This window comes from Macaca fascicularis, chromosome 4, assembly GCF_037993035.2.
Source record: "Macaca fascicularis isolate 582-1 chromosome 4, T2T-MFA8v1.1".
NCBI lineage: Eukaryota > Metazoa > Chordata > Mammalia > Primates > Cercopithecidae > Macaca > Macaca fascicularis.
In genome coordinates this window covers 99,187,422-99,214,484 of record NC_088378.1, presented here as the reverse complement: position 1 = coordinate 99,214,484, position 27,063 = coordinate 99,187,422, and the positions used below count along the sequence as shown (strand labels likewise).

Below are 27,063 nucleotides of genomic sequence, written 5' to 3'. Positions count from 1 at the left end.
ACTATCAGTATCATGGTAAATTTCCCATAAACTGGACATTAAATTCTGATTCACTAGTTAAGATGGAGGGAAGGTTTTAAAATTCTTATTTTTGAATTAGTACATTTTCCACAATGTAGGGAGTTTTAAAAACTTAAAGTAGAAACACTGAACTGTAAGTAGCTCTGGGAAAACAGGAGCGAAAGAATAGATAAGCAGATGTCTGTTAATATGTGATGCAACTTTTAAAGTTACTAACAAAACCGGGCCTCTCGTTCCTTCATAGGCATCTTTAGCTTTGCTAACTGCTTTTTCCTTTCTCTGGTTTGCAAAGAAATAAATTCAACTGCTATAAAGCTTTTGCTATTTCTTGGTATAAAAAGTAGAATAAGAGTATTTTCATCCTTTCAGTATTTGCAAATTCTTACAAAAGCCATGTAGCTGTTCTCGACTTTATATCATATGTATATTTTACAGTATTTCTTTGACACACTTAGATTTTCATAGTGAGACTCTTAATTGAGCTGCTGTAAATGGTTGGTCCACTTTTGAAGTTCTGTGAGTATAAAACATATTAAACAGGCTAACCAAACTTATACTGCTAAAGATGTAAAGTCATTGCCCCAGGGAAATGTTTACGTTTGCAGATAAAGTAAAACCTAATTGTTAAGTAATGAAAATTGAGCTAGGAATGAAAGATTGATATGAATGAAATGCCTAGTACTAGTAGAGGAGCAAGGATTTTTCTTTTCTATTGACAAGGAGAATCAAATGTTACATACTTTGCGCTTACTTCATTGGATTTTATTCCAAAAGAAATCTGATTTCAGAGTAAGTAATTATCTTTAAGGGAAAGTTTATGCTGTTATAAGGTGGGTTTTTTTTGGTCATATGGTTATCTAAATATTGTTAATATCTGTGTTATTTGATCATTTTAAATCCTAAAATTTGTTGGCAAAAGAAAAAAATTTTATATGACTTCTACTTTTTGTGGAAATAGTGATTAAATTGACAAATGTCTACATCCTTCAGATTTTTGAAATTACTGTTTATTTTGTTCTATCATAAATAGTCTAATAAAAGTTACTCGACAAATTTGAACTCTTTGGAGGAAGAATATAAATTTAGTGAATAATAGTAGTGTTTTCCTGATATATGAGTTTATTTTAGGTTACTGTTACAGTGATTTGTGGGAATCTGATAGGGGTTTGTTGCTGGTGGTGGTGGTGGGGTGCGTGTGTGTGTGTTTGCAATGCTAAGAAACTTCTTAAGGGAAAGAGAATTCTAAGAAGTAACACTCTGAATTTTATTAATTTGTAGGCAATAAATATTTGCATTTTGTTTTAAATTTACTATTAGGGACCTTTCTTCTTTTTAAAAAATTATTGGGGGTATATTTTAGGATCAAAGGCTCTTTTCTTTTCCCTTAAGCTGCTGGTATAAGTTTCCTTGTTCTGTGTAATAGCTCAGCAGAACCCAGCAGCTCAGATTCCTGCCAGGCAGCAGGAGATTGAAATGAACCGACAGCAACGCTTCTTCCGCATCCCATTCATCCGCCCTGCCGACCAGTACAAAGACCCTCAGAATAAGAAAAAAGGCTGGTGGTATGCCCATTTTGATGGACCATGGATTGCCCGGCAAATGGAACTCCATCCTGACAAGCCACCCATCCTACTTGTGGCTGGTGTGTATGATTCACATGAAAAATAAATTATTAAACAAAAAAGATCATAAACTCTCTGACTGAAACATTCTAATGTATAATATAATAATTTATTAAATTTCAGGGTTGAGGGATGGAGTCTTGTGGTTAAGTCATATTTCCAGTTCATTGAGGATTAACTCATTTATAAATGTGAAATTGCTTGGATTAAATTATGTTCTTAGCACATAGAAACTTGTCTGTATCCAAAAAACCTTTCCATTTGTGTTTTATCATATCCATTGATTTGTAATGGCTTGAAGAAATGTAGCATTTTTATTAACTCTGATAATTTGTTTGATCAATAGCAGTGTTTATTAAAATTGAAAGGGTCCTTGATGGGGGACAAATTTTAATTGTTTCTAGTGATTTTGTTAAGCAGATTTCCATCTTAGAGAAAAATAAAGTCTTAGGAAGTTTTCAGATCTATGAGAATTAATAGGTATTTCAGGAATACAATTGGTAAGAAATGGTCCTGAAGAGAGAGATGGTAATTTTCTGATATCTCACGGATACAGGTAAGGACGACATGGAGATGTGTGAGCTGAATCTTGAGGAGACTGGCCTGACTCGGAAGCGTGGTGCTGAGATCTTGCCAAGACAGTTTGAAGAAATCTGGGAACGCTGTGGAGGCATCCAGTACCTTCAGAATGCGATTGAGAGCAGACAGGCTCGGCCCACCTATGCAACAGCCATGCTGCAGAATCTGTTAAAGTAGATGTTGCACACCAGCCTTACAGCTGGGAACCTTTGCCATGGTACTTAGGTAGGGTGTGTGCCCCCAGATTTAACCATTCCATAATCATGTTAGAGTTACTTCTATAAAGTGAACAGATTTTATTAATCATGGCTTTTGGTGAATTTGTTTAAGGTCAATTATGGTAGCAAATTTTGGACCTAAAAATTATTTTTCTGTATCCTGCTGTAACTCCTAAAACTCTCATTATTCTCTAACTATTACACTTGGGCACATTCTCATGTTTCTCATCCTTTGCCAGAAGACTACCTTAATCCATCATAATTGTTCTCTAGGAAAAGAGAACTTTTTTCAATATTCAAAATACTTTTTAAGGATGGCACAGTACCATATAACTGGAGTAATAAAACATGAGCTTACAGTCTTACAATAACTAAGCCACTTAAAATGATCCAGGCACTAATGTTTTGGTCTGAAAAGCTGTGTACTTTCGTTATGGACATTTTCAGAAATTTTTGGAAATTTCCATTAAAGGTGGAAAATCTATTATTTTCCTCCTTTGCAATGTCTTAGTTTGAGTGAAACACTTCTAAGTTCTACAATTCTAGAAAGAGCCTTAATGTATTTGATGTATTCTGTGATAAGAGGTACTAAATAGTATCCGGCACAGATTTGCTTTTCTTTGCTAGCAAAATGTGTGTTGCTGTCAGAATATTCTTTTTATATTCCATGGAAAAATAAAGGAAATTCAGATTGTTTAAATGCCTAAAAGTTTTGAGATAAGTTTTGTTTCAATTAGGAAAGGAAATAGATTTTAGGTGGCATAATGGCTTAACTGGACTGAATTCAAATACTCTTTCAATTTCATCTCAATAGCGATTTTTGTATAAGAATCTTGTCCAAGTTGTTCATTGATTTAGCAAGTGTTCTGCTTCCTACATCTTTCTTTTTAAGAAATTCCTAGTGTCTTTTTTGGCCTTTGAGGTTTTGGTAACTGTAGACCTGTTTCATAAGCTTTGTAATTCAGAAGTCCTTGTATTTAGTAAGTGTTTGTTTTACATAACTGATAATTTTAAAATGTTTTATTTGTGTGCTGTTAGTATTGATTCAAATGTCAGCAGCTTTAAGCCTAATATTTATGACTTTCATATTAGGAATTTAAAGACAAAAATACATAAAGGAGTTATGCTGACATAATTCTAAGGAGTTTTGTTGTATTTTAGAATAAAATTATAAAGTAAAATTATTCTCTGTACTGCTTTTTTCTCCAGTTTTTAGAGACCCTAACCTTTGAAATGAAATTCCAGTGATTTCTTTTTTCCCTAGAAAGATTACCTCAGTTAGAGAAGTATTTCCCAGCTGACTAGTGTTTGTGAGCCACAGACACTGTCTTCAGAATTGATTCTCTCATAATGTCTTAGTATAGAAATGTTTATTTATTATGATACATGCAAATGATTGTCTTGAGTTAAATGGTCGTGTCTGTGCTATTAATTGAGAATGCAAATGTGATTATCTTTTGAAGGCTGTATTACTGCATAGATTCACCCACCCTTGGGTCATTTAGTCCCTGTGATTGGTGACAGAAGGTGTAGCTACTGAAATAAATGACCTATTCTCTCTCTTCCATCTCTCGCCTTTAATTGGTGTTTTTATTTGTGTAGGATATAAGGTTTGTTCCTAACCAATAGTGAGTAAAGTTCTTGAACAAAATTTAGTAGCCAAATTGGTTTTTAATGACGTGTCTCTTTAGTACGTTTTTCAGAAATAGTTTTATAAATCTTGTAGGTACATTAATAGGCACTAGATGGAAAATTAAAGAGTTAAACTTATTTAAATGAGAGAATCTAATGTTTTAAGAAATTTGTAAGAAACGTATCACAGCAAAGCATTGTTATAAGTGCTTAGTTTTTGACTCTAATAATTAATACAATTATAGTTAATTTTAAGTGATAATGTTTCTAATCATGTCACATAGCTGTCCTAGAACTTATTTATTTAAAATAGTTTCCTGAGTTAATTTTGGCCAGCAGGGCAACTGCCCTAATGCAGATAGACTTACAGTAACCTACGTACAATAGATGCACATGCACAGAGATGCCCCTTTGCTGGAGAAACTTAGGACCCTGTCAGCCTTTTAAAGGAAACAGCAGGAATGGTGTCCTAAATGGTGTTCATGCAGCTGCTTTACCATGTTCACAGTCAAGCCCATGCATGCCAGGTTAAAACTGTGGAAGTCAAAAGTAAATTCACTCATATTTTAATCAGTCATTTTAAGTGAGATTTAAAATTAGAAGTTTAAACCACTGTATCTAAAGAACTAATCTTTTCTTAATACCAGTTCCTTCCATAGCATATGCTTTGCAAAGGCAGCACGCATAAAATACTTAAAATGAGAGGACAGAATGTTTTCACACTTGATTCAATTATAATATAATTCCTAATTCTGGTAACACAGTTGAGATATGTATTACGAGTTATGGGAACTCATTGGGAAAAGGAAGTTACTCTAATTCGCGTACGTTAAGAGAATACTGAGTTTTCTTAGTTGTAAAGTTGGGGAGATGGCACCTTCTCAGAGAAAGGTGAAAATATGAGGAAGAAACAAAATAGTGCATGTAGGAGCACAGGGCCACACAAAGGCAGTCTATTGTTACGCTCATTCTGCTTCTGTCATGACTTTTCATAGGTCATTCTTTTTTTTTTTTTTTTTTTTTGAGACGGAGTCTCGCTCTGTCGCCCAGGCTGGAGTGCAGTGGCCGGATCTCAGCTCACTGCAAGCTCCACTTCCCAGGTTTACGGCATTCTCCTGCCTCAGCCTCCCAAGTAGCTGGGACCACAGGTGCCCGCCACCACACCCGGCTAGTTTTTTTGTATTTTTTAGTAGAGACGGGGTTTCACCGGGTTAGCCAGGGTGGTCTCGATCTCCTGACCTCGTGATCCGCCCATCTCGGCCTCCCAAAGTGCTGGGATTACAGGCTTGAGCCACCGCGCCCGGCCAGGTCATTCTTGTGAACCATTTTGTTTTGCAAGCAACCGAGGGAAGATCATCTTAAGTGGAAAATCAGTGGTGGTTGTGAACACTTAGAGAATAGCAATCCACAGGCAAGAATAATGGTATTGTTTGTAGAGCTGTATTAATTAGATATTTTTTAAAAGACATTTTCATTCACAAGTTATTACTATAGTTCTGAGGGTATCCAAACATGAAGATCATTGTGTGTTTTTTTTTTTTTTTTTTTTTTTTTTTTACCTGAAGTAGCTTAAGAGTACTTGGATCAGTAGAATAAATATTTATTGAGTCAATCAGTCAGCCAATTAATATCATGTTAGTGATAGACCTGCCTCCTTTTATGGAAGAGGTAACAGATCCAGAGCGGTCAAGTAATTTAGTTCTAGACTGAAAAATATATCAAAGCCTTTGCTCCAATCATATGTAATAAAAAGAACCAAAACAAATACTTTTTAGTAGCCCCTGTGGATTTACAAAGGGTTGCCTCTCTGTCATTCCACAAATTGAGAAGGTGTGACAGGTCTTCCCTATTTATCATTACCAATAATAAGTATTGAGAGTTTTAAAATTTCTCCCAGAAGATAAACTAACAAGGACGGAAGGACAGAGAATATCTAAACATGAGAATAAGAATATGTTGGAGTGGGGGGAGCAGTTGTAACAATAAGGAAAGAAAAGAGCAGCAGTGGAAGAGACAGGTTGTGTGCCCCTAAAGATTCTGCACCCCTAGTTTGGAACCACTGATACATTTTAGGACACAGAGCACTCGTAGATCTCTACTAAGTTTTAGAATGAATAATGTGTAATTTATAGGATCAGAACCTATGGTTATTAAAACTTGGATCAAGATACGCTCAGTGTATACATTCTTAGCATATAGGAATGGCACTGCCACACTGGAGAAGGTCAGCAGTAAATAGGCGTTCTGTACATAAGCCTCATGGAAGGGTAAGATGGAGAGACTGGCAGAGGTAGCGCCTACTCTGCTGGGACCGCATCTTTGAGTACGCTTTAGTTCAATTCAAATCAGTGTATTCTTTCCCCATTGCTAACCTAATATATGAAGCAAGCTTAGCTGTCTCAGAAGTTTTTCAAGAGATAATCAGGAATAATTAATGCACATTCAAAAGGAGAATCTTCAATACTAATTTGTTTTTTTAAAAATAGATTTAGGGCCGGGCGTGGTGGCTCACACCTGTAATCCCAGCACTTTGGAAGGCCGAGGCGGGTGGATCACGAGGTCAAGACTTCGAGACCAGCCTGTTTCACCCCGTCTCTACTAAAAACACAAAACATTAGCCAGGCGTGGTAGTGGGTACTTGTAATCCCAACTACTCGGGAGACTGAGGCAGGAGAAGCCCTTGAATGTGGGAGGCAGATGTTGCAGTGAGCCAAGATGGCGCCATTGCACTCCAGCCTGGGTGACAAGAGCGAAAGTCCATCTCAAAAAAAAAAAAAAAAAAAAGGATTTAGGGGGTACCAGTGCAGTTTTGTTACATGGGTATATTGCACAGTGGTAAAATCTGGGCTTTTAGTGTACCTAACACTCAGATAAGCATACATTGTGCCCAATAGGTAATTTTTCATCCCTAAAGCTTTTCTCCCCCTCCCACTCTCTGGAGTCTCCAGTGTCAGTTATTCTACTCTCTGTGTCCATATCTACACATTTAATCCTGATTTGTACCAAGTAGCAGCTTACCTTTAAATCACAGGTTTATAAGTTGGTTGTTTTCTTTTTACTTATGAAAATTCATCTAGTCAAACTGTCAGTTTTTCCTCATTTCATTAAAAGTGTATATCTAATGCTTTCTCTAAAAACTGATGTACTGGAAATACAAATAAATAAATGCTCCGTGTGTAGAATTTCCACTTGCATCTTGTGCTTTCAATACAGTTACAGGGTGTCATGAACAGGTTGTAAATGGTGCACTTATTGCCATGTTTCAGATGGAATAAGTTGGAGAATTCTGGGCTCCTGAAGCTTGATCCAGTTGCCAGGGCTGGAAGCGCTGTGTTAGGTGGCTGCAGGAAGAAGCAAGGAACTCAAGGCGATTGAAACTTCTTTGAACATTGGCCCCAAATTTCCTATGTGATCTCCATCCAGGAAACAGGCAGGACTCTGTGTGAGTGACAGCTACTTATTTTGCTGAGATTAGAGACACACCAAATTTTGGCTGCCTTTCTCCAGACCCTTACTAATCTGTGAGAAGACACAGGATGTAAAAAGTGGGGACCCAAAGAAGGCTCCTTCTCCCTAAGGCCTTGAATATAGCTGGTCCATTCCCTGTGTCAAGAACCTATCATGATCCTGGTGGGTCCTCTGAGAGTGGAAGGAGACTTTGGCTGTCTCACCTCATCAGCTCTTCCCTGGCTGGTTGGAAAAGACCAACTCAAAAGAGGGGTGATCCAAAGAGTGAGAGACACTTACCACAAAATGGGACCCTCCCCACAGAATATAGGGCTTTTACCTACTTATCTTTCTCCATAGAAAACTACATTTCCTATACTAGTTAGAACACAAGCAGTATAGGGAATGAGGAATACATTATACAGGAGTGATAGTGATAGATCCTTTTTTCTCCTGATGAAATGTTTTCATGTACTTTTGGTCAGCCTATCATGCTTCCATCATTTGTTTTCCTCTGTGAAGTTCCAGGGATATGGAAGTGGGTAGGTACACCTCTTGCCACCAACTCTTGCCACCATTCTTTGTTCTGTGGGACCTTGTCATCATATTTCACCTTGAAGTCCTTGTCCCACATTATAGATCTTCACTTTGGTACGCACACACCAAAGTTAGGGTGAGGAAGTAGTCAATGAAGTTATTATAGGACAACATTGTTCGTCTGTGGTGGAAGACAGGACTGGTATGGGAATGGTGATGAAAGCTAGGTGTTTGTAACCCTTATGGGGCACTACCACTTCCCAAAAAATTGTCTCCATTATTGAGAACATTTTGTTTTTATGTGTGTGTGTGTGTGTGTGTGTGTGTGTCTGTTTGAGACATAGTCTCACTCTGTTGCCCAGGCTGGAGTGCAGTGGTGTGATCTTGGCTCACTGCAACCTCCACCTCCTGGGTTCAAGTGATTCTCCTGCCTCAGCATCCCGAGTAACTGGGACTACAGTCACATGCTACCACACCCAGCTAATTTTTGTATTTTTAGTAGAGACGGGGGTTTCACCATGTTGCCCAGGCTGATCTAAAACTCTTGACCTCAAGTGATAGACCTGCCTTGGCCTCCCAAAGTGCTGAGATTATAGGCATGAGCCACTGTGCTTGGCCTGTTTTTATTTTTGAAGCTTACTATTAAATGTTGCTTTTTGTATTTGCTACTCTGTTGTCTTTTGGCAGCATTAAAATTTTCATGCTTAAAATCATTTATTGAATATATAAAGCAAATCTAGAGAATACTAAAACATAGGCTCATTAAAAACCTATGAGTATAGCGCTTTTACTTTATTGAAATTAAGGTTTTGCAAATATATCTGATATTAGAACATTTGAAAGAGATACAGACATTCATTTTTTATTAAGCAGCTCATTAAAAATGGACTGAATTGGATTACATTGATGCCAGTCTAGGTATACACACACCAAAACTGGTACGAGGAAGTATTCTGGTCATTATAGGAAGACATTGTTAATCTGTGGTAGAAGACAGGAATTGATTATGTCATATAGTACAACTTCACCCTTCTCCCAATATACCATCTTCTTTAAAAATAGCTTTGTGTAGTAACAAGAAAAGTAAGATTTTCCATGGTATGTATATCTGAACCTCAGTTTCTTTTAAAGAACAAAGACTATTGGCAACAAAACAGTCTACTATGTAAGCAGTAGTTGCGTATAAAACTAGTGTGCCTAATAACTGCATACTGAGGTTTGTGTTTATCAGACATTGTCGTGTGGAGCATATATACACTCACTACAGTGCCTACACACTACATACATTCATGCATTTAGAGAGACCTGCATCTCCCTGCATAGGTAGTCCTCTTTTAAATGTACATTCTAGCATATAAAGAGTTTGCTTCCCAATAAATTGTTCAGTCCCTAAACAGTAAGTAAGCTGTGCTTGTTGCAAATGATCTGTGAGTAAAATTTTCAGGGAAGCTGGAGGCAAACCTGGTTTACGATCACTTTGACTATCGTCCAAGACTAGTAAAAATGTATTTCACTGATTGCATTTGGGGTTTTAATATAAGTGTCTTTTTCTTCAGAATTTACTGGTTGTCAAGTATATGACACTTCTATACTTGAAATATGGTGTGTGCTGATAGTCAGTGTTGACTGTATGCCTGGATTTTGATGACCAGTGAATATGCCAGCCTCCCATTTTCCTTGAGAAAGCAAATCTCTTGAGATAGCCTAAATTATAATTGTACATTTTCAGTTTTTAATTTCCTTCCCAATCTTGATGGTTAAATTCTTCATATTCTACGGTCAGTAATTCAGAATTTCTTTTACTGATTACCTGAAAGAGAAATAGTTTTAAGAACTTAAGAAATGCCACCCAAGGTCAAACCAATGGTTCATTCCAATATTACTGCCACTAGTAGATAAGAGGATGTGCTTGCCATTTATTTTATTATTATTATTATTATTATTATTATTTTTTGAGACAGAGTCTCGCTCTGTAGCCCAGGCTGGAGTGCAGTGGCGCGATCTCAGCTCACTGCAAGCTCCGCCTCCAGGGTTCACGCCATTCTCCTGCTTCAGCCTCCCAAGTAGCTGGGACTACAGGCGCCCGCCGCCACGCCCGGCTAATTTTTTTTGTATTTTTAGTAGAGACGGGGTTTCACCGTGTTAGCCAGGATGGTCTCGATCTCCTGACCTCGTGATCCACCCGCCTCGGCCTCCCAAAGTTCTGGGATTACAGGCGTGAGCCACCGCGCCCGGCCCGTGCTTGCCATTTATGACATCTTCTTTGACATGTTGAAGATGGCCACTAAATATTCTTAACTTTATAACTGACTATAAATGTACTCCATGCCCTCTTAAGCGTATTTAGATTCTCAGGCTGACCCATCTCATGTAGCAGGAGTGGCAGATAGTCTGTGAATGAGTCACCATATTCCTACTCAACCATAGTAGACACCGTTAATGTATTACAGCATGCTTCCTCAGGGAACTCATGTGTCCTCTGAATGTCCGTCAACACAGAAATCCACCTAGCCAGGAATAATTAGCACTGATACTTGTTCCGGCCTTGAAGTAAAATGTAGTTCTTCAAGTTTACTTCCTACTGTGAAAATTATCACTTCCTTTTATTTATTTGAAATATGATCCATAATTCTATCTGGTACTTCAGGATTTAATTGGACGTTTTGTCAATATCAGATCCTGTGTCCTATTGTCATCTTATGGCCCTAGTCTAAACTTTTTTTGTTTTTCCAATTTTCTTTGTTTCAGGAAACTAAAGTGGCACACATTCCCAGTGTGCACTTGGATACATAAAATTATTATTAGCATTTGGTGTGATTACCCCAGTATCCTTGATCATATATTGACTGTGATAACTTTTGTAGGTGCAAACTTTGAGGCATTTGTTTTTATCCAGCGCTGTAGACTTTAGATAGACATTGGCTGATTATCACCAATTGTTTCTATCAAAGACTATAATTTTTGAAAATGGGTAGTTTTAGGCTAAAGATTGTCCAAGGTTTTTTTCCCCAAAGTTATTTTAAAAAACGATGTCAACTATATATAAATTGCTTATAGACAAGTTATTTTCCTTTGTAAAATAAAATTATTTTAGTAAAATAAGTTGATTAAGTGAATATTTTAAAAGAGACATCTAGGACACTGAAAAATATCTGAAGATGAACTTTTATGAATTTTTTTAAGTTACTTATTGTTCACAAATCTTGTTTCTTCATATATTCTACATATTTTTCCTTTAGCTGATTATTATTTGAAATTGAAAGTATATAAAATTATTCAATGCCAGGAATATGTTGTTATTGTAAAGATTTCAACCTTAAAATATACTTGATAAATTATATGTATATTTTTATAAGAAAAGGTTGGGAATATTATAAAATACTTGGATTGGTTTTGTTATTCTGTTGTTTTATCTACACATTTCGGTTAGTCCCAGCCTTCTGACTCTAGAAAATATCCTCTTGCACTAGAAATATCCTTTTGCACTAGAAAATATCCTCCCCTTAAAACAGTAAATTAAAAAGTATCTTGCTTATTTCTATTTAAAACAAGAGGGACAGAAATGTTTTTAATTTCCTTCAAAAGTCAAGTTTAGTAATTACAACCAACTTATAAAAGAAAGCATGATTTTACCTTGTTATTTTGTTGATTTTGGAACTTTTTAACACTAGTTTTGTATGCTTGATTTTCAGAATGATCTGGCAACCTACAAAAGAAAGCAAAAACATAGTATCTTGTTTCTTGGGCTTATCAACATTAATAGTAACTACATCTTTCTACTATTTTAATTTTAATATCATGACAAGTGAAAATAGATAACATTTTTGCAGGTGTCTTCCATCTGAGTTGGAAGAAGTGTGCTTTCAGCATTTACCCCGCGTTTTGCCTTTTAGTTGGCTTACTATTTCTTAGGCAGTGGTCTCAGAAGGACTGAAGGATTGCAAAACATAGATTTATTTCTCAAGTCAAGTTCTGAGTTGTAGTTGCTGAAAAACAACTCTGTAATAGCATGTTGCTAATAAAGTTTAAACCACAATAAAATGTCACCTTATTTCAGTTAGAATGGCTATTATCAAAAATCCAAAAGACAACAAGTGTTATCGAGGATGTAGAGAAAAGGGAACCCTTATATCCTGTTGGTGGGAATATAAATTAGTACAGTCATTATGGAAAACCGTCTGTAGGTTCCTAAAAACATTAAAAATAGGACTACCATATGATCGAGCAATCCCACTACTGGGTATCTAGCCAAAGAAAATGAAATCAGTATATCAAAGAGATATCTGCACTCCCATGTATATTGCAGCAGTGTTCATAATACCCAAGATTTGGAGTCAACCTGTGTTCATCAATAAAGTGTGATACATATGTATTACATATACAATTATACAATTACATATAACTATAATATATAATATATAACTATAATTTATATATAATTATATATAATATATACTATATATAATAGAATGCTATTAAGTCATTAAAAGGATGAAATCCTGTTATTTGCCACAACTGGATGAACCCAGAAGACATTATATTAAGTGAAATAAGCCAGACACAGACAAATACTGCAAGCTCTCACTCATGTGGAATTTAAAAAGCTGATCTCATAGAAACACAAAATAGAACAGTAGTTACCAGAGACTGGGGAGGGGAGGGAGCATGGTATCATGGAGAGAGATTGGTCAATGGGTACAAAGTTACAATTAGGTAGGTGGAATAAATTCTGGTGTCCTACTGCACAGTAGGATGACTGTAGTTGATGTATATTTCAAAATAGCTGGAAGAGAGGATTTTGAATGTTCTTACTACAAAGAAAGGATAAATGTTTGAGATGATGGGAATGCTAATTACCCTGATTTGATCATTACGCAATGTATATATGTATTGAAATACCACACTGTACCCCATCAATATGTACAATTGTGTGTCAGTTAAATTTTTTTAGAGAAAAAATAAACATTTTTAGACTTTTCTATATACATAATTTCTATTGATAGTGTATATGCATTTTACATTTTGTGTTTTTCCTCTTTGCATTATAAAATGGGCATAATATTTAGGAGCTATCTTCCTATATATATTTCCTTATTAAACTTTTTTCTTTCTCTCAACATCTGTTTATTACAATTTCAGGGAAAGGGAGAAGGACGGAAAATTTCAGTCCTAGTGCTCGGTGAGAAGAAGGCAGAGGAGAGAGGAGGAAAAATACAGTTTAAGGAGGTTGAAACCAGGAGCAGTGGCTCATACCTATAATCCCAGCGCTTTCGTAGACTGAGGTAGGAGGATTGAGCCAAGGAGTTCAAGACCAGCCTGGGCAACATAGTGAGACCCTATTTTTTTTTTTTTTTTTTTGAGACAGAGTCTCGCTCTGTCACCCAGTGGAGTGCAGTGCCTTGATCTCAGCTCACTGCAACCTCTGTCTCCCAGGTACAAGCGATTCTCCTGCCTCAGCCTCCCGAGTAGCTGGGATTACAGGCACACACAACCGTACCCAGCTAATTTTTGTATTTTTAGTAGAGACAGGGTTTCACCATGTTGGCCAGGATGGTCTCGAATCCACCCACCTCGGCCTCCAAAAGTGCTGGGATTACAGGCATGAGCCACCGTGCCAGGCCTGTATTTATTTGTTTCAAGGAAATTGATTAACAATTTCATTGTTCCCTGTCCCAGCACCTAAGGCAGCATTTTTGGTTCCAATTTGTCCGGTTGGGAGACTTGGAAGCTTTGAGAATGCCAGGGAAGGGGCAGATGCCTGGGATCAGAACTAAGAGATCACAGGTGAGGGGAATATGGAACTAGAAAACTTCCAGAAGAACTGTCAAGACCAGGAGAGCCATACCTCACTATATGTTCCAAGCGAACTGAGTTGTCTAAAGTGATTGCTCAAATCATTAATCAGATAAGTTTGGACTACTTTAAATTGGACTATATAAAATCCCAACCTTTTCCTCCCACAAACCTACTCACTAACCAAACCTACCCACTATTCAGTGGAGAAAGAGCTCAAAAGGGAGTTGGTAACAACTATTGAGAGAGAAAAAAACTAGACATCCTTTTCTCCATTTGAGGTGTAGCATGTGAGTGAACCTGTGACTTTGCTGTGATTACAACAAGCACTTCCATATGATTAAAACATCCTCATGAATGTCACTTTGTACCATCATTTACTGAAACCGTCCCCTATATTTAGAAACAATTTTCATTATTACAAGTAATGTCACAGAGAGCATATTAGGCCTATTAAATTAAAGGACAAAAGTGAGAATGTTAAGACCTGAAAAGGAAAAGTCAGAATCTACTCTGTTAGATTTAGATCTGCACTTTGTTTTTGTATATGCATACTGATAATTGTGATTAATAAAAGCCTAACTCATTATACCAAAAAAAGGAAGTTTCAAGTAAGTTCCTAGTATGACAGAATGTATGTATATGACATCCAAAATTGAGGGAAAGGTAAAAATGTATGGAGTATAGTTATAAATATTGGATGGAGGAAAAGAATAGAAGGAAAAATAGAGGTGAAAGTGTAATGAGAAACAATGACAAGTAACTGAAGTAATGGAAACTGCTCTTTGTGTGTCAGTGGTAGTCTTCTCAGGAGGGCACTTGCCCTCAGTATCATTTCCCCATCTCATCACTTTCAGGTAGAATAACAAAAACAGCAGCTAAATTTACAGTTCTTTAGAGAACGCTGTTTTCAAAGTTGCAGCACTTGGTGTTCTCACGGATTTGCTTCTGAGTTTAGGTTTAAGTGCCAGGTAGGGAATCTTAGTTTTTCCTTACAGGGCTACCCTTTGTTGACAGAAACAGCTCCAATAATGCTAGTAGTGAGTAGCTTACACTGAAAGGCATCTAATTTATTCCTTACCAACACCCATGAATTTATTCCTGTTATTCCCATTACATAGATGAGAAATTTGGAGCTTCAGGGCAGGGGGTGGGGAAGTGGCTTAAAGTCATACCTCGTTGGGGGCAGAGCTCTTAAATTTGGGTCAAACTTTAAAGCCTCTAATTGTAACCAGTGTCTTATCTATGGTTGATTGGGTTTTAATTTGTCAGCTAATCCTTATATAAATAAATTTCATCACATAAATGATGGCATCTTGGGACGAACAGAAAGAACTGATGGGAGGAGGAGCAGGTCACGGAGATGCACAAGGGATCCTCAGAGCACTGCTGTGGTCCTGTTTCTTCATGGGAATCTGTCTGAAGTAGCTCGTAGGGGCAACAGGGGTTTGTCCTCATGCTGAGGATATCAGGGGTTAATACTTAACATTTAAACAGGAATATTCAGGAAGTGGAAAAGGGCAAAATTGGGGTGATATGGGAATTTTTCCCTTCTTCCTGAAGAAATTAAGCATCTTTCCCTCCCTCCCTCCCTCCCTCCCTTTCTTCCTTCCCTGCTTCCTCTCATCTATTGCCCAGCATCTAGCAGGGTGCCTGGCACATGGTGCTGAAAAATGTTCATTTCATTCCATTAGTCTAAGGAGCGTCAATTTTCTGATGTAGTTGAATCCCATGTTATGCCCCAGAGACAGCCACAGGTGGAGGAAGTAGAGCACCACTAACCTTTTTGAGAGGTGTTTATTTCCAGATCACCTTATGCCTTGCTTTACTGATCTCACTTATGACAACCTAGAATTAAAGTAATCTTTCTCACTGAAGAAAGAGAAATGTTTAAAATTATGAACTTTACAGCCATCTGAAATACCAAATAGGGCCGATTAAAATAAAAACGGAATACATTCCTGTTCACAAAAGCAGTATACAACCCTCTTCTTATTCACTTTAATCCAGCCTTGTTCATTGACCCTTTCTTTCCACCCCTCAACCTTTCTTTTTTTAGATGGAGTCTTGCTCTGTCGCCCAGGCTGGAGTGCATGGCGCGATGTTGGCTCACTGCAACCTCCACCTCCTAGGTTCAAGCGATTCTCCTGCCTCGGTGTCCCAAATTACAGGCATGTGCCATCATGCCCAGCTAATTTTTGTGTTTCTGTAGAGACGGTGTTTCACCATATTGGCCAGGCTGGTCTCCAACTCCTGACCTCAGGTGATCTGCCCACCTCAGCCTCCCAAAGTGCTGGGATTACAGCTCCCAGCCCAACCCTTCTTTTAAATTACACATGTGGGCTGGTCCGAACATAGTGAGTTCTCTCAACTGATTGTTTACAGTCAATTGCAAATGGAAATGCTTGTTCTATTTATTTCCCTCTTCTTACTACTGCACTTGACTAGCCTAAAAAAAAATCTACACAAGTGATACATGAACAGATTCTCATTATTAAAAATCCCGGACCTCAATTTCAGTCCATTTCATTGTTAACTGGAATGATAGTTGTGTACCTATTCCACATTTTTGCTATGAATTCACTTACATGTTAGATTGAACCATGCAAAACTGCCAATATTTGATGATTTGTGACTGACAAAATGGCAGTGCCATATGGTTGAACCTAATATACTTAAAGTACAGTATTGTTACTAATTTATTACATGTACAGGATCTTGTATGCTGCAATTTGCTTTCTCATTTAATGACATGTTATTTTTCCCTCTATGGCAGCTCCAGTAGAGTTTTATATATTGCTGCCTTTAGCTGCTGTGTTTCACAGTAATGTACTGTGCTCTAGGTTAACCATTTCCCTATTGATGGGCTATACAATTGTTTCATGACTCAAAGCAGTAACGCTGTGAACATTTTTGTAAGCATATCTTGGTGCACAGGTGTAACTATTTTTGTAGAAATAGTTGTCTAAAAGTAGAGTACCTGAGTCAAATTTAAAAGTTTATAGATAATGACAAATTTCTTTTGAAAAAAGGCTTTTCCAATTTGTATATGCACGAGCAATGCTTGATGGAACTTGCTTTCCTCCATATTCCCACACTGAGTATCATCAATCTTCTCGTGCCAGATTCAAATGGTATCTCCTTATTGTTTTTGGATTTCCCTGATTATAGTGAGATCCAGAATCTTCTGTATTTTACTGGTCATGTGGGGTTTCTTCTATGAATCACACCTCTGTAATTTTTGCTCATTTTAATACTAGGATGTTTGTCTTTATTAATACATGTGGATGTTCATCCTTTGTAATATAGGTTGCATTATATGGAAACTTTCCTGCTCCCTTTTTGCTCATAAGGCCACCTTCATAACACCTAAAGTCTGGTTTCTGAATAGAAAGCCATTTGTATCTTGCCTCCTTTTCCTCCTTCTAAAAGCTTCTCTTAACCTTTCTGTCTGGAAATGAAGGAATGATTAAACACATCATAACATATCTAGAAAATGGACCATTATGTAATCAGTAAAAATGATGCTACAAAAATATTTCATGATATGGGGAAACATTCTAAGTTTAAAAAAGAGGACTATAAAACAAGAAAGTCTGATTGTATTGTGCTTTAGAAAATTCCATATAAATCAATTTTATGTGAACATGAACACCAAAAGATAATGTGTTGAATTAACGGGATTTTTATTTTTTGCTCACAATTTTCTATATTTCCCAACTTTCTTATGATGAAAGCTATTATGTTTGCTAATGGGAAAAATCAAATTTTATGCACAAATACATCCCCAATTAAGGTAGTAGACCAAGTATTCAGTCTTTTAAAGCTGATACAGGTTTTTTCTTCCTTCCCTATTGGTCTTTGGGAACTCTTGCCGGGAAGCCTGGAGCAGGGTTCTCAAAGTGGGGTCCTAGAAGCAGCAGCATCAGCCTTACCTGAGCCCCATCCAGACCTACTGAATCAGAAACAGGGCATAGTAAGGCGCAGCCATGTTGTTTAAACAGGCCCTTTTCTGGGTGATTCCTATGCTCACTAAAGTTCAAAAACCGTGGGTTGAAAGGACCATATGAATTTACTCTAATGATGGGTTTCCCAGAAGGATGAGTAATGAGTTCTTGGGTCTGTGAAGTTAGCATGCTTGACCCACCTGCATGGAGCTCCCTTTCCCTGGAGGACCTCGCATTCCTTTGTGCCAGGGCCACAGAGGCCCGGTTCCAGACCGTCCAGGCCTGCCTGGCTCTCATATCCTGGTTTGCAGCGACACTCCACTTCCTCAGTCCATTCGTTCTTTACACACTGGGCAAATTCACCGCAGGCCAGGAACTTGCAGGGATCTGCTTGATCAGCTGTAAGAAATGGGGCAGATGTTAGCGAATGTATGACTCTCTCAGCAATGGAACTGGCAGCAGTCAAAGGCAAGAGACCAAATATATTTGCTATTACCTCATTTTGGAGTGGGTTGCACAGTTGTGATATCAGACTGGAGGGAAAAGAGAACCACACTCTGTATCTTTGAAAAATGAATTTACAGATACAAGTAATATTATATTTAGCTCCAAATATAATTATTTACAATCTTCAGTGTGCATCTGAATCATCTGGAGGCCTTGTTAAAACATATTCCTGAGCCCCACACTCAGAGTTCCTGTGCAGGCAGCGTGGAATGGGGACTGAATTTTGGCTCTAAAACAGTTCCAGGTAATGCTGATGCATCTGGTCTGGGGAGCACATTTTGAAAACTGCTGCATTAGAGAATTAGGAATGTTTTGTTACTTAGTTTTTTTTTTTTTTTTTTTTTTTTTTTAAGTAAGCATTTATAAAGCAGTAAAGTCATCATTTATGTTCATGGCTTTGAGAACTCAGGATGATTTCCTGATTTCAAATATAAATTTATCTTGGTCTCTTGCTAAGGCCCTAATGTTAGGGAGTCATTCTTTTGGATTAATTATTTCTTCCCTATTAATATTTAGACTCTCTTCTTTCTTGTCATTAATTGTTCTATTTTACTCTATTCCTAATTCTACAGGGTTGTCTCCAATTGTTTGGAAAGTGGATTAGAAATCAAGAGAATCTCAGATATTTAGCTCTGGAAGGCCAGTGGCCCCTGTCTGCCTTCTTTATCCTTATAAAGCTGAGCACATTGAACTCTCAGTAGAGAAGCAACTGGCCGGAGTCCCCAAGGGCTGATGGCAGAACCAGAACAGGCCTCTTGTCGTCAGACCACTGTTGTTTCTGCCCTGGAAGGTTTCCCGTTTAATCACGTCAGCCACTTACTTTTCAGATTATTCTTTAACCAAATACCTATTATGTGCAAAGAACTAGGGAACAGGCAACAGTAAAGCCATTCTTCCAAGAAATTTAGGGGAAGTAAGTAATGCATACAAATAATGCTATACAAGAAGCCCAATATCTTGTAGAGTACAGATCTTCATTTTATTTTATTTTTTTGAGATGGAGTTTTGCTCTGTCACCCAGGCTAGAGGGCAGTGGCACCATCTCGGCTCACTGCAACCTCAGTCTTCTGAGTTCAAGTGATTCTCCTGGCCCAGCCTCCCAAGTAGCTGGGATTACAGGTGCCCGCCACCATGCCTGGCTAATTTTTGTATTTTTAGTAGAGATGGGGTTTTGCCAGGCTGGTCTCAAACTCCTGATCTCAGGAGACCCGCCCACCTCGGCCTCCCAAAGTGCTGGGATTACAGGTGTGAGCCACTGCACCTGGCCACCAGCACAGAGCTTTAAATAAGCTCTAGGGAAGATCGTTTGGAGAAGAGAGCATCATGGAGGGGATCGCTTTGAAGTGAGAATTTAAAGTGAGTTGCATTTGTCCATACAAAGACTAGGAAAGACATTCCAACTGGAGCCAGCAGCATGAGCAGAGCCACAGAAATGGGAAAGCAACAGAAATGAGAAGAGAGAGCAGAGGGAACCCAGTTAGGAAGGAGCAGAGACTTGTGGATGGAAAAGAAGGGAACTAAGACTGGAAAGGTAAGTTAAGGCCAGTATCTAAATGCAGTGCTAAGAAATTTGGACTTTAGAGTCAGATGGGAGCCATGGAGGATTTTTGAGCAGGGGAAGCATATGATCAGAATTGTGCTTTACAAGATACATAAATAGAAAGGATTTTTAGAATTAGGATGACCAGATATCATCCGGTCCAATATTTCCCAAGTGGTAACATTTGCTGAACTTAATTCAGCAGGATTTGATAAGTTTTACACTAAAAAGAAGTTCAGTGACTAAGTTTTTAAAAATGCTATGTGAAATAAATATAATAGATTTTTCTTCCTTTATCTTGCTCTTTCTTCTTCCAACCCTAGCCCTTTCTCTTTTTACTTTTAAACTTCTTAGGGTTGTTAATAAGCTAATGTCTATTGTGAATCTTTGAGGGGAGAACGTAATCAGCTGCTTTGCCATAACTTCCTTTAGCTCAGCAAGGAATGACCTATGCATCAGTAAAGCGCATAGTAGGCAACATTGGAAAAACAAATTTTTCCAAATCTGGGGGCCCTGAATTGGGTATAATTGAAGAACAAATTCAACCAGTTTATAAATTGCGTGCTTTCTCCATGTTATTTATTCAGGACCAGTCTACAGAGAAGTAGTAGGAAACTTTAAATCGCCAAGCATAGGTTTTGTTTGTTGTGTACGCCTTCATGGGTACAAGACAGCTAAGACAACCTTCATTCATTCAACAAATACCGACTTAGCCTTTCAAAATCTGCAGCTCTAAGAATTTCAGACCAACTGATTGTTTTAATGTTTGTTTTTATCAATATATAAAATTTTACATTTCAGGTAGAATTGTAGAGCTAGAAGGTATTTTAGAGACCTTCTCGACTAATTGCTTCACTTTACAGATGAGGAAGCTGAGAATCAGTGATGTTACCAAGGTCATGCCTGTTTGTGCTGAAGTCCTCTGACTGGTCTCACCCCCATCCCTTCGTGGACTGTGGGACAAGTTCCAGGGAAGGGCAGAGCCCCAAGGAGGAGCTGTGGGACCGCTTTGCTAACATACTGGCCCTCTTTGCTAATATGGCAAGTGAAGGCAATTAGAATTAGAGTCAAAACAAGAGACTATAACAGTAATTTGTAGAGCAACTCACACTGCTTCCACTCGTATTACCTTAAACATATTTTCCCTAGGTATTTTCATGATCCTCTTTACTTTCATGTCATTTTTCAAGGGACACCTAAAACTTTAGGCTTTAGGCAAAGACTGAAAACTGGATGTGGGCTGATTCTGGGGAGACAGAGCCATGGAAGGGATAGAAAAGATTGGCTCTATGATAGATGAATGGAAGTTTAACTAGCAGAACTTCTGTAAGCAAACTTTTCCCTATGTTGTTATCATTGTCTTTATTTGCCATATCCCAAAGACATTTTTCCTTAGAATAATGAACTTATTCATGGGTAGGCCATACCAATATTTGTTTCTTCCTTTTGTTTTGAGATGGAGTCTCACTCTTGTTCCCTAGGTTGGAGGGCAGTGGCGCCATCTCGGCTCACTGCAATCTCTACCTCCCAGGTTCAAGCGATTCTCCTGCCTCAGCCTCCTGAGTAGCTGGGCCTACAGGTGCCCTCCACCACACCCAGCTAATTTTTGTATTTTTAGTAGAGACGGGGTTTCACCATGTTGGCCAGGCTGGTCTCAAACTCCTGACTTCAGGTGATCCACCTGTCTCGGCCTCCCAAAGTGCTGGGATTAGAGGCATGAGCCACTACGCCTGGTCTCTTGTCTCTTCCTTAATACATCCCAGAGCATGTGTACAAGACAAATTAGTTTGAACTTCCTACTCTTTGCTATTGATTTGATCAATAATAATAATCTATATGCTATGCTGCAACAACTGGAAATGCTTTGTTCTGAACGTGGTTGAAAGCTTGGAAAGAAGCGGGCAAAGAGACTAGAGCTCAATAGTAAATTTGGGAGAAAAAAGTAGATGCCATTGTCTAGAATATTTTCAAGTCATGATCAAATTGTGTTTGGGTCCGAGGAAGTGAAATCCTCATGATTGGTGTGTAGACAAATTGGTCTATAATTGCCTTTGCTGCCTGGATTTGTTTGAATTCCCTTCAAACTATTTATTTATTTATTTATTTATTTTGAGATGGAGTTTCACTCTTGTTACCCAGGCTGGAATGCAATGGCACAATCTTGGCTCACTGCAACTTCTGCCTCCCAGGTTCAAGTGATTCTCCTGCCTCAGCATCCCTAGTAGCTGGGATTACAGGCATGTGCCACCATGCCTGGCTAATTTTGTGTTTTTAGTAGAGACAGGGTTTCTCCATGTTGGTTATGGCTGGTTTTGAGCTCCCGACCTCAGGTGATCCACCGGCCTCAGCCTCCCAAAGTGCAGAGCTTACAGGCGTAAGCCACTGCATCTGGCCCAAACCATTTATTTTTACTGTTGGTACTGTACAGATATTTCACCATGATCCTGTACCACGTTTAACAAATACATAGTATGGTTTGAGGCATTCTCTGGGCTTACTATAATTGTTTGCTGGCAAAATGACTTAGCTTTCTATTCTTAAGCCGTGCGGATAGCTCTTCTACACAGCATATTTGACAGTCTCTCCATAGAGGCAGTCCAGGGCATTTGACCTCGGCAAGCAGATCTGTGTCAGTGGCTGCTCGTTAGCAGTTGGTGGGAAGATCCAGATCCAGCCGGGCCAGAGGTCAGGGCCTAGTCTACTAGCATCCCAGTAGATTCTGGCTGTATTCAGAAGAGACATGTCATTGCATTTCAGGCCTTGTCCCTGGAGTGTCCCTGGGGATCATGACCCTGAACTTCCAGCTTCAGTGGAAAGGGCAGTTATTTACATAAACAAAGAGCCCACACTTATCAAGGGCCATTATTTGTTTGGTACAGTGCCGGGCACTTTCAACATGTGTCTTCAATCATATTCACAGCAGCCTATCAGATCCATATGGATATTGCTGACATCATTTTCATCGGTGAGAAAACGGAAGCCCATTTTGGCTAGTAAGTATTATCCAAGATTAACATTCATATCTGTTTACAATGTTTGGCTTTTTAAATCATTCTAGAGGTTTTCAAATATGGGGTTTCCAGGAGACACCTCAGGACTCCAAGGGGCTCATAAGGGATGAGGGAAAAAGAATGAGAGGCCCCCTGCCCCAACACCGGCATTGCCATTCTCACTCGCAGACGTATCAGACTCCATGAATGCTTTCCTTTAAATAAAGCTCCCCTAACTAAACAAAAGCTCAAATCCATTGTCTGCTCCACCCTTTCATGAGGCAGAGTGTTGCTTGTAGAAAGTACAGTCTGATACTACAGTGGCTCCAACCTTTTTTCCTGTTGTTTAAATATGACAGAGATGAATGTGTCTTGAAGTAAGTGAGCTGCCATGTAGGGCTTGGAAATATTTGTATCATTCTGAGATTTCCAGTGTAAGCGCATTGGATGTAACAGTTTCTCCCCTGGATTTACTTATATAATGTCTTCTGTGTGCATTTCAAAGGTACTGAAAAGCAATTCCAATTGGTGACTGAGGAAGTTTGTTTCCCAGCTCTCCATCAAGTGATCAAAAAGAATTTAAAGATGTCCCCTGCCTGCAGGGAACACCTTGAGGCATTTTACAGTCAAAGTTAAAAAGATCATGGTCCTTGTCACCAAAAAGTTTATGAATTCATGGAGATCATAGGTCCCTGGTGGTCCAAGACTGCCTCTTTTTCAAGCCTCTTGTTTCTGGTCCCAAGTGCACTTATGTTTGTCAGGCCTGAAAATAGGCTTTCCCTGTCTGCCAGACCTCAGAGGGTCTCACTCCCTTTTCTCCAACTCAAGATCGTGCCTTCCGAGACACCCCCGCTCCAGCCCCGCCCCTTAACCTTGACCCGCTCTTGCCGCCTGTCCTACTGGCTGCGTGCTGAGCGCCTTCATCTCCCTAACATTTATCATATCATCATCTCCTTCTTTTGCGCTGTCCCATTTTACTCACGTGTTGGACAGAAAGCGATACATCTCCTTTGATTGGATCCTGTCCAAGGGCAAGGTTTCAGCTCAGCTTGCCTATAAAATTCAGGCTTCACTTTGACTGGCAGGGCTGAGGTCCCGCTGAGTCTCTTTCGTGGACGTTTTTTTCAATGCGGTGAAACCTAAGTCTCGCTAGATGGCGCTCAGTAGCAAAAGAAGCAAGAGTAGACTTCGGCTATGACATTTTAAGCACCCCAGCTGATTTCTGACTTCTTAAAAACCACTGCGCCTTGCGTGTTGGTGGAGGGAAGCGAGGTCTGCAAGGAATTCACGCGGTAGCAGGAGCAGCTCCAGGGGACCGCTGAGAGAGCCATTATTACTCCGTGATTACAGCGGCAGATCGGGCCTGCCTGGCGGGGGTAATGTGGTGGAAACTCCTGGATCATCTTTTCCCATTTCAAAAAGGCAGAGCTAAGACTCTGGAATCCAGACGCTTCCCGCGCTGCCACGCCCTGGCGCCCAGCGTGACAAAACTTCACGCCTGAACAAAGTGACAGATTTTTGGTTGCATCGGCGCGTCTCCTCGCCCTCCCCTTCCCCACTTATCACCAAGGCTTTGTGGTCATGGTTTTGTTGGTGGCGAGGAGGTGAAGGGGTCATTCCTTTGCCTGGGGCATCAGAGAAAGGCAAACTTACGCATCACAATCAATAGCAAACTGCAGGAGGCACAGCTTGAGGGCCCGCCATGCTTTTAGGAGCCCACGAAAACGTTTCGTTAAAATCAGAAGAAAAAATTAATGCAACCCATACTGGATTATATTCATTTTTGTGCTCACGAAGTTCAGGTATAATTTTAATATTCTTTATTAATAGTCATGAAGGCAAAGGGCCTAGAGCCCAGGAAGTCTTAATGAGGCCCTGGTAGTCTGGCAGTTCTCTTCTCAAGGCGTGAACATCACTTTTACATAGTGCTTGGGTCTTCGTGTTTAGTAATCTGAATAAATATGTCCCTGTACGGAGGGTTCATCTGAGATGTAACACAGGGACCTCACAGCTTCCACCAAATCCTGAGAAGGTTGTGGGATGAGTTGTACGTTCAGAGAGAGTGGATCTGCTCATCTTTTCTACCAGTGAAGAAGCCTCAGGAGAGGGCCCTATGGGGGAAGGCCTGGCTCCCAGAAATAGTCTGTGGTCTTGGGAACATAGGTTAGCATCTCTGGCTCTCACTTTTCTCTTCCATAAAATGGAGTGTTTAAATTAAGTGATCACTAATGTCCCTCCAACTCAAACATACGTCTCCCATTCTGCATGTTCTACGGCATAAAGCCAACGGAGGTGGCTCATGATACCTCCAGAAATGCTGATGCAATTCAGCGATTCAAAGAAATCTTAAAATATGTATGTTTAAGTTATTGTTGATTGCTTCATTACTTTATTGTTATAAAATGTTTGGCTTATGGCTTATTGCTGAAAGGCAGGTTAGAGTGAGAATATTCAATGATAAATAGCACATAGCACAGCACCATGCACATGTTTGGAGCTTAATACACATCTGTGGAATTAAGTTAACAGGAGTTTTTTCCGGTTGAAAGTGGCAAGTAATGTGATAGACTTTAGGTTTCATTTCAGTTCTCCACCACTCTCAAGAACCACCACCACAGCTGTTTATAGTAGACTCTCAATAATCCTTTTTTGTGTGAGTGGATATGTGAATACCCACACACATCTTGCCCTGGATATGAGGTTGAAGAATTGTTTCAGCTTTCAGTTATTATTATTATCTGCCGAACAGCGGTGTTCTGGATGGATTGGTGCTAGGGTGGTGGCCTAAGTGACCCAGGATCTGCGGGTGGAGGGAGAATTCTGATACTAGGGGAGCTGGGAGGAGGCTCTGCAGCTGGGCTAAGGCCCAGACTTGTGTAGAGGGGTTTGCGTTAATGGGTTGGGCAGAGAGCTCCAGGAGCCTCTTAAGGAATCTCCATGCAGTGGTTGGAATGTGGAATGAGGGCACAGATTGAAACCCTGGAGAGAGGTGAAATGTGGCAGTCTAGCCAGTGTTGGGGCCTCTAGTGAAGGCAAGTGTCAAACAGAAAATCTGCAGTGCTGCGCATCCCAGGAGGCAAAGGGCCAGTAGCATGACCCCAGGAGACAGGGCCAGGGACGTAGGAGATGAGGGGGCAAATGAAGAGGGGAGAGGCTGAGGAGAATCACCTGGAGGGAGAATTCCTATGACTGCTCCAGCTGGGAAGGGACACTCTTAGCAGTGCATATAAAGGGGACTCTTGGGCACTCAGAACTTTTGTTTCTGAGAATAAACACTTTTTTTTTTTTCATTCTAAGACTATGACAAAATATGACAAATTTCATTTGGTGAAGTGTAGAAACTAACAGAATTCATTTAGGATTAATTAAACTGAAGTGTGTTATCACTTTTTCTAAATAAACAGCTTCTGTAAGCCAGTTAGAAGGGCTTATAAGTTTCTTTTTTGTGAAGAGGTTATAGGGTAGAGTTGAAGATGGCACACACATCAGGCTTTGAATTCCATCTGCAGTGTTTGGTAATTGACCAGCAAAAGACAAATTACTTATTCTTCTCTGAAACACAATTTCTGCAATTGTATAGTGGGGGGAAATAATATCTACTTTGCATATTTATTAAGATTAAAACTTGTGTCAATAGTAACTATTATTGTCATTAGTTAAGAGTAACTTTGTCATTATTGTGATGAGTGACATATACCACTTTTTCAGAGCTGTCGAAGGTCTTCCAAATTATGCCTTTTCCAGGGAAAACAAGCTTGTTGATCCACATTGTCGTGAACGCATCCTGGCTGTCAGACTGTAATTAATTTCAATGTTTACCATTTATCAGCCTTGAGGGCTGTCCATTTTTGAGGAGGCTTCTTAGGAATTCAAGGAGAGAATAAGTTAGATGTGGTTTTGCATTTCTGAAATCTTCAGCCTGCACAACTAACTGGCATAAAAGCCCTCCATGCTTCTGAAGAATTTTCACAGCAGCCTAAATGAAAGACGACTCTAGTTGCTGGAGATGCTGGCAGAATACTGAGCAAGCTGTGATTTATTCGGGTTTTCAGTTGATAAATCACAGGAAGTTCTAACACTGGTTTATACTTTTTATATCACAGATTCATTTATCCAGGGGTTTTTCAAAAGGGGAATGGCACACCTAACGCAGTAAGAACAGCATGTCGCTTCTCCTACATGCCTGCACTTCTGTGGATGTTATTTGGCCTAAGGGATGGCTGATCCTCA

General features: G+C 39.2%; 2 protein-coding genes across 13 annotated transcripts in view; one reads left to right on the top strand and one right to left on the bottom strand.

Moving 5' to 3' along the window:
* The window catches only part of MYO6 (myosin VI), a 165,700-nt gene extending 158,440 nt beyond the window's left edge, over nt 1–7,260 (top strand). For all 11 annotated transcript variants that reach the window (XM_065543812.2, XM_065543811.2, XM_074037612.1 and 8 more), the window contains 3 exons: nt 1,445–1,663; nt 2,200–5,067; nt 5,381–7,260. In XM_065543812.2, the coding sequence (XP_065399884.1) occupies nt 1,445–1,663; nt 2,200–2,399 (419 nt within the window). In that variant the 3' untranslated portion in view covers nt 2,400–5,067; nt 5,381–7,260. The remainder of the gene's footprint in view (nt 1–1,444; nt 1,664–2,199; nt 5,068–5,380) is intronic.
* Nucleotides 7,261–8,829: 1,569 nt separating this feature from the next.
* IMPG1 (interphotoreceptor matrix proteoglycan 1) overlaps nt 8,830–27,063 on the bottom strand; it is a 144,932-nt gene continuing 126,698 nt past the window's right edge. For both annotated transcript variants that reach the window (XM_005552515.4, XM_015449161.3), the window contains 3 exons: nt 17,997–18,195; nt 11,690–11,762; nt 8,830–9,866 (listed from right to left, as the gene is read on the bottom strand). In XM_005552515.4, the coding sequence (XP_005552572.3) occupies nt 9,789–9,866; nt 11,690–11,762; nt 17,997–18,195 (350 nt within the window). In that variant the 3' untranslated portion in view covers nt 8,830–9,788. The remainder of the gene's footprint in view (nt 9,867–11,689; nt 11,763–17,996; nt 18,196–27,063) is intronic.